The sequence below is a fragment of the Babylonia areolata genome, chromosome 35 (assembly GCF_041734735.1).
Source record: "Babylonia areolata isolate BAREFJ2019XMU chromosome 35, ASM4173473v1, whole genome shotgun sequence".
Taxonomy (NCBI): Eukaryota; Metazoa; Mollusca; class Gastropoda; order Neogastropoda; family Buccinidae; genus Babylonia; species Babylonia areolata.
The window spans coordinates 22,948,554-22,965,089 of NC_134910.1; the positions used below are offsets into that span (position 1 = coordinate 22,948,554).

The window sequence follows — 16,536 nt, forward strand, 5'->3', positions numbered from 1 at the left end:
GGGGGAGAGGTGCGGGGGGCCGGGACAGTGCCAGCAGCCCGCAGAGTGCTCCTCGGACACTTCCGGGGTCTGCCAGTGTCCCGAGGGCTCCATTGCCAAGAGAGGTCCGTGCTGGTGGTGGTCACCATGCCGTGTGTGGTGGATGTATCGTATCGTATCGTATTATGTCGTATTATATCGCATTGTATCGTATTGTATCGTAGCGTATCGTGTATTGTATCCTATCCTATCGTATCCTATCGTATCGTATCGTATCGTGTCGTGTCGTGTCGTATCGTATATCATATCGTATCGTATCATATATCATATCGTATCGTATCGTATTGTATCGTATTGTATCGTATCGTATCGTACCGTACCATATCGTATCGTATCGTATCGTATTGTATCGTATTTTATCGTTTCGTATCGTATAATGTCGTATTATATCGCATTGTATCGTATTGTATCGTAGCGTATCGTGTATTGTATCCTGTCGTATCCTATCGTATCGTGTCGTGTCGTGTCGTATCGTATATCATATCGTATCATATATCGTATCGCATTGTATTGTATCGTATCGTAGCGTATCATATCGTATTGCATCGTATCGCAACGTCGTATTGTATTATATCGTATCGTATCGTATCGTATTGTATTGTATCGTATCATATCAAATCGTATCGTATCGTATCATATCGTACCGTCTCATACCGTATTGTATCGTATCATATCGTACCGTCTCATACCGTATTGTATCGTATCATATCGTACCGTATCATATCGTATTGTATCGTATCGCATCATATTGTTTTGTATTGCATTGTATTGTGTTGCAGTGCATTGCATTGCATTGCATTGCATTGGTATTGCATTGTACTATGTTGTATTGCATTGCGCTGTGTTGTGTCATGTTGTTTTTCGTTGTGTTGCATTGCATTGCATTACTATTGTGCTGTACTGTACTACATTGCATTGTATTACTATTGTGCTGTATTGTACAGCATTGCATTGCACTACTATTGTGCTGTACTGTACTACATTGCATTGTATCACTATTGTGCTGTACTGTACTACATTGCATTGTATCACTATTGTGCTGTACTGTACTACATTGCATTGTATTGCTATTGTGCTGTACTGTACTACATTGCATTGTATTGCTATTGTGCTGTATTGTACTACATTGCATTGTATTACTATTGTGCTGTACTATACTACATTGCATTGCATTGCTATTGTGCTGTATTGTACTACATTGCATTGTATTACTATTGTGCTGTACTGTACTACATTGCATTGTATTGCTTTTGTGCTGTACTGTACTACATTGCATTGTATTACTATTGTGCTGTACTGTACTACATTGCATTGTATTGCTATTGTGCTGTACTGTACTACATTGCATTGTATTGCTATTGTGCTGTACTATACTACATTGCATTGTATTGCTATTGTGCTGTACTATACTACATTGCATTGTATTGCTATTGTGCTGTATTGTACTACATTGCATTGTATTGCTATTGTGCTGTACTATACTACATTGCATTGTATTGCTATTGTGCTGTAGTGTACTACATTGCATTGTATTGCTATTGTGCTGTACTGTACTCATGGCCTGGCTTCGCTGACGAAGATCTAGGAAGGGCGTTGTCCACGTCTGATGCAGGCACGCTCATGGCTGACAAGGCCAATGCGGGAAAAGCAGAGTCGGCCGCAGCGGTTGCAAGGGCAAGTCTGGTCTGGGTTCGCAGCTGCAGCGTCGTGGTTCTTCCTCCTTCTGCGTTTGTCCTCAAGGCTGGCCCTGCGGTTGTTTTCGAAGGAGGAGACAGCTTGGTGGATGGTGCGTCGCCAGGTCTCTCGATCAGCGGCTACTGCGGACCACTGGCGATGGTCAATGTGACAGGCACCGAGAGCTTTCTTCAAGGAGTCTTTGTATCTCTTCTTGGGTGCTCCTCTGTCACGGTGGCCAGTGGACAGTTCGCCATACAGCGCGATCTTGGGCAGGCGGTGGTCCTCCATCCTGGACACGTGCCCTGCCCAACGTAGCTGGGTCTTTAGCAGCACTGCCTCGATGCTGATAGTCTTTGCCTGCTCCAGGACCTCGACATTTGTGATGTAGTCACTCCAGTGGATGCTGAGGATGGTGCGAAGGCAGCGCTGGTGAAAGCGATCAAGCAGTCGTATGTGGTGCCGGTAGGTGACCCAGGTTTCGGAGCCATACAACAGGGTGGGCAGTACAACCGCTCTGTACACGCTGATCTTTGTGTCTTTCTTCAGGTGTTTGTTGTTCCACACTCTCTTGTACAGCCTGCCGAATGCGCTGTTTGCCTTTGCAAGTCTGTTGTCGATCTCCTTGTCGATCTTGGCGTCAGACGAGATGGTGCAGCCTAGGTAGCTGAACTGGTGGACTGACTTCAGCTCTGTCTCAACGATGTTGATGTGAGGAGCGTGGAATTCTTCCCGTGGGGCAGGCTGGTGGAGAACTTCCGTCTTTTTCAGACTGACTTCTAGGCCGAAGAGCTGCGCAGCCTCTGCGAAGCAGGACGTTATACGCTGCAGGGCCGCTTCTGTATGGGCGACGAGGGCAGCATCGTCGGCAAACAGAAGCTCTCTGATGAGTTGCTCCAGTGTCTTGGTGTGGGCCTGTAGCCGCCTCAGGTTGAATAGGCTGCCATCAGTGCGGTATCTGATGAAGATACCGTCGTCGTCGCCAAGATCTTCAGTGGCCTGTTGGAGCATCATGCTGAAGAAGATCGTGAAGAAGGTCGGCGCGAGGACACAACCTTGTTTCACTCCATTTCCAATTGGGAAGGGCTCCGAAAGGTCGTTGCTGTGTCTGACCTGTCCACGCTGTTCCTCATGTAGTTGGATGACCATGCTGAGGAATTTTGGGGGGCATCCTAGACGTTTCATGATCTCCCACAGACCTTTTCTGCTCACGGTGTCGAAAGCTTTCGTGAGATCGACGAATGTCGCATACAGTCCTTTGTTCTGTTCCCGACATTTTTCTTGTAGCTGTCTGAGAACGAAGACCATGTCAGTGGTGCCTCTGTTGGCTCTAAAGCCACACTGACTCTCTGGGAGATGTTCTTCGGCGATAGTAGGCACCAGCCGATTTAGGAGGACTCTGGCGAGGATCTTGCCTGCGATGGAGAGCAGAGTTATCCCCCTGTAGTTGGAGCAGTCCGACTTTTCTCCCTTGTTTTTATACAGGGTGATGATGACTGCGTCACGGAGGTCCTGTGGTAGTTTGCCTTGCTCCCAGCAGCAGACAAAGAGGTTGTGGAGTTTGGAGTGTAGTGCTGGGCCTCCATTCTTCCACGCCTCCGGCGGAATTCCGTCAACCCCTGCTGCCTTGCCACATTTCAGCTGTTCAATGGCCTTGACAGTCTCTTCTAGGGTTGGTAGCTCGTCCAGTTGTAATTTCACTGGCTGTTGTGGGATGCGGAGAATTGCCGAGTCTTGAACCGTACGGTTGGCGCTGAAGAGGGCCTGGAAGTGTTCCGACCACCTGTTCAGGATCGACATCTTGTCTGTGAAGAGCGCCTGGCCGTCTGCGCTGCGCAAAGGACTCTGGACCTGGTATGAGGGACCGTACACCACCTTCAAGGCTTCGTATAAGCCCCGGTAGTCACCAGTGTCTGCACAAAGCTGAGCCCTCTCTGCCAGGTTGGTCCACCACCCATTTTGAATCTCACGAAGCTTGCGCTGGAGGTTGCTGCATATGAGCCGGAAGGTTGCTTTCTTCACCGGACAAGACGGTTGTGCAAGGTGAGCCTGGTGGGCTGATCTCTTCTTCGCCAGCAATTCTTGGATCTCCTGGTTGTTTTCGTCAAACCAGTCCTTGTTCTTTTTCGACGAGAACCCTAGGACTTCTTCAGAGGACTGCAGGATGGCTGATTTCAGCTGTGCCCATAGTGCTTCTGGAGAGGGGTCTGTGGGGCAACTGGGGTCTTCAAGTTTGTCCTGAAGCTTCGCCTGGAATTCAGCTTTCACTTCAGCTGACTGAAAGTTGCCGACCTGGAATTTCTTCCTAGGAGCTCCTCCTTTCTTTGGTTTGGGCTTGAAGTGGAGCCTGAGCTTGCTGCGGACGAGGCGGTGGTCAGTATGACACTCCGCGCTGGGCATCACTCGGGTGTGTAGGACGTCTCGTACGTCTCTCTGGCGCATCAGGATGTAATCAATGAGGTGCCAATGTTTGGACCGAGGATGCATCCACGTTGTCTTCAGGCTGTCCTTCTGCTGGAAAATGGTGTTGGTGATGGTAAACTGCTGCTCTGCACAGAACTCGAGAAGAAGGCGCCCATTGTCGTTGCAATTACCAACGCCATGCTTGCCAAGGACTCCTTTCCAGGCTTCTGAATCTTGGCCAACTCTGGCATTGAAGTCGCCAAGGATGATGACCTTGTCGTCAGCAGGGGTGTTCTGAACGAGGTTGCGCAGATCAGTGTAAAACTTGACCTTTTCTGTGGGGTCCGCTTGGAGGGTTGGAGCGTACACGCTGAACAGAGTGGCATGCTGTTTGTTCCGTAGTGGGAGGCGCATGGACATAATTCGGTCTGAGTGTCCTGTTGGCAGGTTTTCAAGCTTGGAGGCAATGGTGCTCCTGACCATAAAGCCTACGCCATAAAGGCGTCTCTCGGTGTACCCAGCGCCGTGTTCCTGGAGGCTGCCTTCCCCTGCAAAGCGGACTTCGCTGACGGCAGCAATGTCAATGTTCAGTCTCTGAAGTTTGTGTGCGACTAGAGCGGAACGCCTTTCTGGGTGGTTGCTGTCTGCAGAGTCACGCATGGTTCGGATGTTCCAGCATGCTACCTTTAGTCCTTTTGCACCTAATTGTGAGGCAGGTGCCGGCCTTTTCTTCTCTATTGTTGTTCGACCGCGTTTGGAGATGCCCGTTGACCGCGGTTAGCCAACTGGGGGGTATGGAGATGAGCATTTGTTTGGACCACCTTTTCTAGGCCCCTCTCCGTGTGGAGCAAGCAGTGCTGTCCCTAGAAAAGGCTGCTTGGTCGTTCAGGGTGCTGCCGAGTGATGCTGTCACCTCCGGGTCAACAATCAGGCGACCAATATCCTGAACCGCCTGCATGCAGGATTGGAACTGCGGCTTCCAGTGACATCTTCCACCTGCCGTTTTCGCCCCTTTCCCATCGCTACAGGGCTTGGAATAGTTGGTGGCGCGGACGTGGACGTGTCCTTCAAGCCTGCGCAATGGAATTTTTAGGTGGAGTGCAGTGTGCGCAGTACTGGCCCCACCCTTTACACCCGTGGTTCATCTGCCATAGCCTAGCAAGCTGGGACGGTGACAGTGAGGTCCTCAGGTCGTAGGTTTTATATCAGACTGTCCTTGTCCTAGCCTCTGGCTCAAAGACCTTCCTCGGAGGCACGGGGGCGCGGCTGCTGAAAGTCGGGACATGGCCATGGACCCAGGGTCAATGCATGTCGAGACTGTCCTGCATTCCTTAGCACTTCATGGGTTTTACTTCAGACTTTTCCTTGTCTTAGATGGACTGCCTTCCCAGGCTATCGAGCTCCATCTGCCCACATGTGACAGGTAGCACAGGGTTACATGGTACATGTGGCAGGTAGAGACCTGACCTGACATAATGCAATGTACTGTACTACATTGCATTGTATTACTATTGTGCTGTATTGTACAGCATTGCATTGTATCACTATTGTGCTGTACTGTACTACATTGCATTGTATTGCTATTGTGTTGTACTGTACTACATTGCATTGTATTACTATTGTGCTGTATTGTACTACATTGCATTGTATTGCTATTGTGCTGTATTGTACAGCATTGCATTGCATTACTATTGTGCTGTACTGTACTACATTGCATTGTATTACTATTGTGCTGTACTGTACTACATTGCATTGTATTACTATTGTGCTGTATTGTACTACATTGCATTGTATTGCTATTGTGCTGTATTGTACAGCATTGCATTGCATTACTATAGTGCTGTACTGTACTACATTGCATTGCATTACTATTGTGCTGTATTTGTACAACATTACATTGCATTACTGTTGTGCTGTACTGTACTACATTGCATTGCATTACTATTGTGCTGTATTGTACTACATTGCATTGCATTATTATTGTGTTGTATCTCTCTCTTTCTGCCTCTCCCTCTTTCTCTTTCTCTCTCCCCCCTCTCTCTCTCTCTCTCCTCTTTCTCTCTCCCTCTCCCCCCTCTCTCTCTCTCCCTCTCTCTCTCTCATTATCTCTCTCTCCCTCTCTCTTCCCTCCCCCCCTCTTTCTCCCTCTCCCTCTCTCTCTCTCCCTCTTTCCCTCTCTCTGCCTCCTTATTTATTTTTTGTTTGCACGTCTGTACGTACAGAAATCCAACCACCTTTTTTTCTTTTCTTTTTTTTCTTTTATCAATTTATTAATTTATTAATTAATTTATTTATTTACTGAGCAGGACAATGCGTAGACAAGACACCAGCCGAGGAGCTTTGCGAAGCTGTGGGAGAATGCGTGGACAACGCTGAATGCTCCTCCGCCTTCGGGGGACTATGCGAGTGCGCGGAAGGATACTACGAGATCGGCGGCCAATGTGACAAGAGGAAGAACGTGAACAAGCCATGCGGCGTCGACAAAGAGTGCGTGTCGGGTGCTCATTGCCACAGAGGACTGTGCGCCTGTAAGGAGGGCTTCTTCAAGGACCTGGGAAAGTGCTACCCCAAGAAGGTGGTGAACGAAAAGTATGGGATTATTTTTTTGTTTTCTTCATATTGTGTTGTATTGCATTGCGTTGCGTTGCGTTGCGTTGCGTTGTACTACATTGGATTGGATTGGCTTGGCCTTGATTAGATTGTACTGTTACCCAAGGAAAGTCGTGAATGAAAAGTATGGGGTGATTTTTATTTTTTTTTTTCATTTACTGTTTGTGTGGTATTTCATTGTATTGCGTTACATTCCATTGCATTGCTTTGCATCCCATTGCATTGCATTGCATTGCATTGTATTGTTACCCCAAATAGGTCGTGAATGGAACGTATGGGATGATTTCATTCATCGTATCGTATCGTATCGTATCGTGTTGTATTATGTTGTATAGCTACCTCAAGAAAGTCTTGAATGAAAATATGGGATGATTTTCTTTTCATTGTATTGTATTGCGTTGTGTTGTATTGTATTGCTACCCCGAAAACGTCTTGAATTCCGAAAGATATTGGATGGTTTCTTTCATTGTGTTTTGTTGTACTGTGTTGTATTGTATCGTGTTGTATTGTATCCTATTGTATTTCTACCCCGAAAAGGTCTTGAATAGTAGGTATGGGATGATTTCTTTCATTGTTTGTTTTTTCATTCCTTCATTCATTCATTCTTCATCTAGTTTTGTTTGTTGTTGTTTTTCTTCCTTCTTTCATTGCTGTCCACCCTCCCATCTCATTTATGTTTGTTTTTCCTCCTTTAGTATCCGTCTCCACTCCCTTTTTGACTCACTTGTGTAAACAAAGTGAGTCTATGTTATAACCTTGTGGTCGGTTGTCTGTGTGTGTGTGTGTGTGTGTGTGTGTGTGTGTGTGTGTCCATGGTAAACTTTAACATTTACCATTTTCTCTGGAAATACTTTGTGTGCCAATTCCAAATTGTTTGGCTGAAACATCGTAGGAAAACAAATCTTCACATTCATACCAATAATAGGTTGTACGTCTCCCGAATTTAGCCGCATTACCGAATCATTAACAGTTTATTTCGTTGATGCTCGATCTAGATTCCAACCCCCTAAGCAGCTGCCCGATTGTCTGGTGAGAGAATACGCCAGGACCTCTTTTTTTTTTCTTGTTCGCAATTCAAAAGCAAAGAAATACACATTCTGGAGCGAACACAGACAGTGACACTAACTAAATCATTGTCGTGTTTACTGCATATGAATATTCCAAAGTGGACACTGAATTAACTAGAATGAACAGAAAAGAAAATCTGAATCGACCGTTTCACTGCTTCGTCTACACGGCACTGGTCAGTGCAGATCTTGACTAAAAATGTTGCAAAGCCTGATGCGACGGCAACGTTTCTTTTACCGCCGAATTAAAAGAATTTCTTAAAGAATCATCGACGTGTTAACTGCATACGAATATTCTAAAGTGGATACTGAATTAACTAGAACGAACAGAAAGAAAAAAAAATTGAATGGAAGGTGTCGTAGTTTCTCAGTTTCAGTTTCAGTAGCTCAAGGAGGCGTCACTGCGTTCGGACAAATCCATATACGCTACACCACATCTGCCAAGCAGCGTAACCCAACGCGCTCAGTCAGGCCTTGAGAAAAAAAAGTGAATAAATAATAGATAAGCGTACATAAACAAATAATAATTATAATAGTTTCTCAGTGAGTGGAAAGACAAGCTTGTCGATCAGGGATCTCTGGAGATCAATAAAAACTGACATATATTGCAGTGTTTTTGAGGCGATGGGAACGTCTCAGTTACCTCGGATTTGGAAGAATGTTTTTAATGCCAGAGATGTACCAGAGTTTCATGATATGAACGGCGTCTTTACATTGATTGCTCCTGTCGATTTTGTATTTGTATTTGTATTTCTTTTTATCACAACAGATTTATCTGTGTGAAATTCCGGCTGCTCTCCCCAGGGAGAGCGCGTCGCTACACTACAGCGCCACCCTTTTTTTTTTTCTTTTTTTTTTGTTGTATTTTTCCTGCGTTCAGTTTTATTTGTTTTTTCCTATCGAAGTGGATTTTTCTACGGAATTTTGCCAGGAACAACCCTTTTGTTGCCGTGGGTTCTTTTACGTGCGCTAGATGCATGCTAGCACACGGGACCTCGGTTTATCGTCTCATCCGAATGACTAGCGTCCAGACCACCACTCAAGGTCTAGTGGAGGGGGAGAAAATATCAGCGGCTGAGCCGTGATTCGAACCACCGCGCTCAGATTCTCTCGCTTCGTAGGCGGACGCGTTACCTCTAGGCCATCACTCCACCTGATTTATTCCACTGAACGAAAATAATGCTTAAAATGATTTTTTTTTTTTTTTTTTTAACGTCAGCATTGAATGTGCGTTAGCGCAGTGGGTAAAACCACTCATTCTCGATCCAAACATCCATGGTTCGGATCTGCATTGAAGCCCCCTTTTTTTTTTTTTTTTTTTTTTTCTTTTCGCGAAGCTGTATAATTATCATTATAATAACGAACAGACAACACATTTCAACAAACTAATTTTTTTTTTTTTATAAGTATTTTTGGTTGGTTGGTTGGTTGTTTTTTTGGCTTTGAGTGTGTATCACAAGTGAGTCTTGAAGGCCTTGCCTTTCTTGTCGTGTGGATGTTTTTGATGAAATCACTTTCATTCATTCATTCATTCACTCATTCATTCACTCATTCATTCTTTCATTCATTCATTCACTCATTCACTCACTCACTCACTCACTCACTCACTCACTCATTCATTCACTCGTTCATTCGTTCATCCATTCATTCATTCGTTCGTTCATTCATTCATTCATTCATTCACTCACTCATTCATTCATTCATTCATTCATTCACTCACTCACTCATTCATTCGTTCGTTCATTCATTCATTCACTCACTCACTCACTCACTCACTTATTCATTCATTCATGGACAGATCCAGACAGGGACAGTGTGTGGACAACACCCTTAGTTCAGCACCTCTCTCAGGCCAGTGTAGTCACGTTCACTCATTCATTCATTCTTTCATTCATTCATTCACTCATTCATTCATTCTTTCATTCATTCACTCATTCACTCATTCATTCATTCATTCATCCATTCATTCATTCATTCATTCATTCATTCATCCATTCATTCATTCATTCATTCATTCATTCACTCATTCATTCACTCACTCATTCACTCACTCATTCATTCATTCATTCACTCACTCATTCACTCACTCATTCATGGACAGATCCAGACAGGGACTGTGTGTGGACAACACCCTTAGTTCAGCACCTCTCTCAGGCCAGTGTAGTCACGTTCGTTCGTGCTATGATTCGTTCTCTCATTCATTCATTCGTTCCTTTAGTCATTCGTTTATTCGTTCGTTCATTCGTTTGTTTATTTATTCGTTCGTTCGTTCATTCATTCATTCATTCTTTCGTCCATTCATCCATTGGTTCGTTCGTTTGTTCGTTCGTTCATTCATTAATTCACTCGTGCTTTCGTTCGTTCAATCGCCTGTTCGTTTGGCCGTCCTTCAAGCCATTTATTCGTTCATTCATTCGTTCATTCATTCGTGCGTTCATTCGTTCGTCCGCCCGTCCATCCGTCCATTCATTCATCCATTCACTCATTCATCCATACGTTCATTCATTTGTTCGTCTGTTCTTTCATTCATTCGTTTGTCCATTCATTCAATCGTTCATTCATTCATTCGCTTGCTCGCTTCTTCGTTTGATCGTTCTGTCATTCGTTCGTTCATTCATTCGTTCATTAATTTATTCATTCGTTAGTTTGTTCTTTCATTGTTTCGTTCTTTCAGTCATCCATTTATTCCTCCATTCCTTCCTTCATTCATTCCTTCATTCCCCCATTCCTTCACTCATTCCTTCCTTCTTTCTTTCATTCCTCCATTCCTTCCTTCCTTCATTCCTCCATTCCTTCACTCATTCATTCCTCCCGTCCTTCCTTCCTTCCTTCCTTCCTTCATTTCATTCCTCCATTCCTTCACTCCCTCCCTTCATCGTTGGTCCATCCATTCCCTTCACGGACAGGTGCCGCCAGGGTCAGTGTGTGGACAACGCCCAGTGCTCGGCCCCTCTGTCAGGACTGTGTGTCTGTCGCCAGGGCTTCTTCGTCACCCCGCAGGGGCTGTGCGCTGGAGGTGAGGGGTGGATGGGGGTCGGTTGTGGTGGTGGTGGTGGTGGTGGTGATGATGGTGGTGCTCGGGGTGGTGGTGGTGGTGGTGATGGTGGTGGTTGGGGTGGTGGTGGTGGTTGGGGTGGTGGTGGTTGGGGTGGTAATGGTGATGGTGGTGTTGGTTGGGGTGGTGTTGGTTGGGGTGGTGGTGATGTTGGTGGTGAAGATGTTGGTCTCTCCCCCCCATCTCTCTCTCTCTCTCTCTCTGTCTGTCCGTCTCTCTGTCTTTCTCTGTCTCTCTATCTTTCTCTCTGTCTGTCTCTCTCTGTCTCTGTCTCTTCCTCTCTCTCTATCTCTCTCTGTCTGTCTGTCTCTCTCTGTCTGTTTCTCTCTCTCTCTGTTTCTCTCTCTCTCTGTTTCTCTCTCTCTCTCTCTCTCTCTCTCTCTCTCTCTCTCTGTCTATCTCTGCCTGTCTCTGCCCCCCCCCCTCTCTCTGTATCTGTCTGTCTGTCTGTCTCTGTGTGTCTCTCTGTGTCTCTCTCTTTCTCTCTCTCTCTCCCTCTCTGTCTTTCTGTCTGCCTGTCTGTCTGTCTCTCTCTGTGTCTCTGTCGGGCTGTCTGTCTCTCTGTCTCTGACGGTCTGTCTGTCTCTCTCTCTCACTCACTCACCCACTCACTCACTCAGTACAAATGACAATGATAATAAAAAACAAACAAACAAACAAACAAACAGATAACCCGTTTCTTTCCCGCCCCTCAGTGATCAAACCACAGGAGCCCTGCACCAAGAAAGGACAGTGTGTACTCAACGCCGAGTGCTCCCTCACCGGAAAGTGCGAGTGCCAAGATGGCTTCTTCCAGCGGGGCGAAGAGTGCTCCCCCTTGCTGGGGCCCACAGAGAAATGCACGGAGAGCTCACAGTGCGTGGAAAACGCCGGGTGCAAGGATGACGGCAAGGGGGGTCAAACGTGCCAGTGCCAGGAGGGCTACTTCGCCAAGGACGGTGCTTGCCACTTGCTGCGGCTCCCCGACGAAAAATGCTCAGGTCGGGTTTTTTTGGTTTTTTTTTAATAAATATTTTATTTGTTTCTTTCATTTAAGAATCTTTTCTTCTTTGTTTCTCATTCTTTTCTTTTTAATCTCTTTGTTAAAAAAAAAATATAAAAAAGATAAAGCGACAGCATTGTTTGAGAAGCGCTACTAGTATTAAATAATCTCATTGTTATATTCTTGAGTGCTAAATGTAGTTGTCACTGTTTATTACTATTCGTTATTGTTTTGTGTGTGTTTGTGTGTGCGCGCGCATGTGTGTGTGTTTCTCAAAAATGACGTAGAACCTCCCAAAGACTGAACTTGCGAAGTCAAACCTTGGCAGAGTGGTGATATTATTCTCATGTCAAAATAAATAAACTGACCAAAGTCAAGGCTTGTAACTTGATGACATTTTCGACCAGAAATGTTCAGAAGGCCTAGCAGCTATTTACAAACTTTTGTACCTCAGTGTAATTATTCAGTGCTTCTGCTGTTCTTCCTGCAACTGCTTCCGCTACTAGTAGTACTGCTGCTTCTGTTGAAACTGCTGCTGCTATTTCTACTTGTACTTCTGATGCTGCTGCGGTTATTTTCGAATGACATCTGCTGCTGCTGCTGCTACTGCTGTGCTACTACTTTTTCTACTGCCGCTGCTGCTAGAGCTGTTACTGCCACTATTACTACAAGTAAGAATCATTTCAAACAACTCTCGATAACAGAGCAGCAACAACAACAACAACGTCATGATGATGGCAATTACAACTACACCACCACCAACAATTTTTAATCCACGGACATTCTTCAGGTGAGGGGCAGTGCATCGCCAACGCCGAGTGCAGCTCGCCGCTAGGGGGACGCTGCCGGTGTCACGTGGGCTTCTTCCATGACAGAGGCACGTGCAACACGCTGCAGCTCCCAGGGACCACGTGCTCGGGTCAAGGTCAATGCGTGCGCAACGCTTCCTGCTCTACCAGTGGCGTATGTCGCTGTGACAAGGGGCTGTTCAATGACAAGGTGAGGGATGGTTTGAGGTTGTTGGTTTGTTTCTTTGTTTCGTTAGTTGTTTTTGTGTGTGTGTGTGTTTTTTTTTTTGTTAATTGGCGTTTGAGTTCTATTTTATTTTTTTAATATCCTTAATCCAGGGACCTATTTTAACGTCCTTGCATATTTGAACCCATATTACCTGTAGTAAATATTGCAGCCTGTTTAATGTGGTTTTCGACTTTATGGTGAGGATTAGTTTCCTTTCCTTTTTTTTTTTATTTCATAAAGATTCAGTCTCTATACTCATGTGCACCCATCTTAGAAGGTGCAGAAAATCGTCTGCAATGATTTTTCTATTCAATTTGTGCAAGATAAGAGCCGCGCTTTCCGGTTTTAGGCAACCAAACATGCAATGGTACACACACACACACACACACACACACACACACACACACACACACAACAACAACAACAACAAAAACACAAAAAAACGAGGCGGCTTGAGTCAGCAAGTGTCAGTTTGTGTTTATGATATCAGTTATTGGGCACTGATTTTAAGCCCAACTCTTGATTATAAGGGTGGATTGCACGATACATGCCATTCTTCATGATCATGCTGCCTGCATTGTAAAAAGCAGAAAACATTTCCATTAAACAGGTCCCTTTACAAATACTTGGTTGGATCGGTTTTGGTTTCATTTTTTATTTACGTATTCATCTTCTTCTTCTGCGTTTGTGGGCTGCAACTCTCACGTTCATTCGCATGTACACGAGTGGGCTTTTACGACCGTTTTTACCCCGCCATGTAGGCAGCCGTACTCCGCTTTCAGGGGTGTGCATGCTGGGTATGTTGTTGTTTCCATAACCCACCAAACGCTGACATGGATTACAGGTGCGTATTTGATCTTCTGCTTGCGTATTCACACGAAGGGGGTTCAGGCACTAAGCAGGTCTGCACATATGTTGACCTGGGAGATCGGAAAAAATATCCACCCTTTATCCTACCAGGCGCCGTTACCGAGATTCGATCCCGAGACCCTCAGATTGAAAGTCCAACGCTTTAACCACTCGCCTATTGCGCCCGTCACGTATTCGTCTATTACCTTTAATATTATTTGTAAGATATTGAAATGGGACATTACTAATAGTTGGTTTGGAATGGTTTAGGGTTTGTTTTTTTAATTATGAATTCATCTCTTACTTTTATTATCATTTTAGGATATTATATTGAAATGGGACTCTACTAATAGTTGGTTTAGGTTGTTAAAATGGTAAAAAAAAAAAAATAAATATAAAAAAAAGGTTTAAAATCAAAGGTACCATAAGATGAAGATAAAAACGACGTTTCGAGTCATAAACGTTTTGTCAAGTGTCGAGTTTATGACTTCATCTTAAGGTACCTTTGATTTTAAACCATTTTTTAACTTCGTTTTAAAAGGTCCAGCAGTCACCATTTGTTTATCTGTGGTTTGGGTGGGTTTTAAGTTTCGTTACTTGTTTACGTATTCATCTATTACTTTTATTGTCAGTTGTGTGAAAAGGGGGTGGATGGGGAGAAGGCGCACGCTGCACATATCCTAACCAACACCAGGCCACCCCATCCACTTTTAACAAAGCATCATCCACTCCTTCACGCTGTCCAACAGGGCGAGTGCAGACCCGTGAAGGGACCCAAACAGGACTGCAGCGCCCAGAACCAATGCACCCACAACGCTTTCTGCGACCGCCTGACGGGCCAGTGCCAGTGCCGGGACGGCTTCGTCGCCGTCGCCGACGCGTGCCAGGAAGCGGTGGGCGCCGAGCGGCCGTGCAGCGGGCGGGGACAGTGCGTGGCTAACGCCGAGTGCACCACGGCGCAGGGCGGGCTGTGTGACTGCACCGACGGATTCTACGCCGAGGATGGTGTCTGCAAACCGAAGCAGCGGGAAAGCGACCCATGCCGGGAGACGGCGCACTGCGTTGACCACGCGTTCTGCTCTGTGCAGACAGGCCGGTGTCAGTGCGAGGAAGGGTTCTTCGCCCTGGATGAGGGACAGTGCGAGGAGAAGGTCAAGGCCCAGGGGCCGTGCGGGGGTCTGGGTCAGTGCGTGGAGCACGCGGAATGCAACTCGCCCAAAGGGGGCGTGTGCCTGTGCGGCGTGGGCTACGTGGAGAAGGACGGCGCGTGCCTGACGCAGACGCAGGCGGGCGACCCGTGCACGGGCGAGGAGGAGTGCACGCCCAACAGTGTGTGTGCTGACACGTGCCGGTGCCGTGAGGGGCACTACAAGGTGAGGGAGAGGCTGGGGGGCATGGGCCTGGGCGGTACCCGTTATGCCGCCGTCCCGCTATGCCGCCGACCCGCTATGCCGCTATCCCGCTTTATTCCCTTTCGCTTTTCATCACATGCGCGTGAAAAGTGATATATGACAGTAGCAGTTTTCACAAATGACGTATATTATGATGTAAACACTGAATGACACTAAAACTCGCCATTTAGAGGCGGGCTCGTGCAAATGCAAACTAAATGATAAAAAATATGTATTCAGGACAAATGTAATACTTTCAATTTTCTACATTTTTAATGAGAAACAAAACCAATAACAAGCAAAAAGAAAAAAAGTGTGCTAGAAACGAATTTTAAAGGAAAGTTTCTTGTACAGATCATTTCTCCACTAGTATCTATAGCCCAAAACAAGGAAAATGGCGGAAACAATCTTCCAATGTACTGCAAATGTAAAATGCCCTGGTACCGAAAGGGAATGAAATCATATTACCGCAGACCCATTGTCAAACAATCTCTCTCTCTCTCTCTCTCTCTCTCTCTCTCTCTCTCACACACACACACACACACACACACACACACACACACACACACCCAAACAAACTTTTTTGTGACAAAAGACAATCCGTAAACGGGTCGGCGGCATAGCGGGTCGGCGGCACAACGATACCGGGAGGGCCTCGGGGTGTTGACAGTGAGAGCTGAGGTTTAAAGGAGACACAAGCGTGTTTATTTACACACACACACATACGCACGCACGCGCGCACGCACGCACGCACGCACGTACAATTGCTGATCAACTGATCAATCAGCAACCTTCCAAGCAACCAGTCAAGAAATTAGTCCATCGTGTGTGTGTGTGTGTGTGTGTGTGTGGAGGAGGATTTTTTTTTTCAATGCCCCGTCACACATATCGGTGATTGAAGACATTTTGTTAAAGTATTTATGAGTACATTTGAGTATTATCGGTTAGAAGGGGTGGGAGATGTGAATGAATGGAGGGTTGGGGGAAAAATTGGGCAAATGAGGGTGAAATGAGGGTGAACTTTGAAAAAAAAAATCTAAATACAATTACAGGAAATTACTTAAAGGACTTCGTAAAAGAGAAGCTGTTAAACTGGCAAGCGAAACAACTGATAATGAATGCAAAAAGTCAAAAACATCAACGTTCTCAGTCACGCACTTTCGTGCACATAAGGCTTCATCAAGCTTCTGTCTAAAATTATATGCTTAATGTGTGTGTGTGTGTGTGTGTGTGTACGTGCACGCGTACGCGCACGCGAGTGTGTGCAAGTATGTTTATGTGTGCGTGTGTATGTGTGTATGCGCGCGCGCCTGTGTGTGTGTGTGTGTGTACGTGTGTGTGTGTGTACGTGTGTGTGTGTGTGTGTGTGTACGTGTGTGTGTGTGTGCATGTGCGCGTGTGTGTGTGTCTGTGTGTATGTGTGTGTGTACGTGCACGCGAGTGTGCGCA

The 16,536-nt window shown here is 45.8% G+C and overlaps 1 protein-coding gene across 1 annotated transcript in view; it reads left to right on the plus strand.

Moving 5' to 3' along the window:
- LOC143278022 (uncharacterized) overlaps positions 1-16,536 on the plus strand; it is a 227,046-nt gene that overhangs the window by 96,167 nt on the left and 114,343 nt on the right. Inside the window, 6 exon segments of the mRNA XM_076583034.1 lie at positions 1-104; positions 6,423-6,705; positions 10,700-10,809; positions 11,544-11,833; positions 12,626-12,829; positions 14,446-15,069. The exon segment at positions 1-104 is cut by the window's left edge and continues 64 nt beyond it. Coding sequence (XP_076439149.1) covers positions 1-104; positions 6,423-6,705; positions 10,700-10,809; positions 11,544-11,833; positions 12,626-12,829; positions 14,446-15,069 — 1,615 coding nt within the window.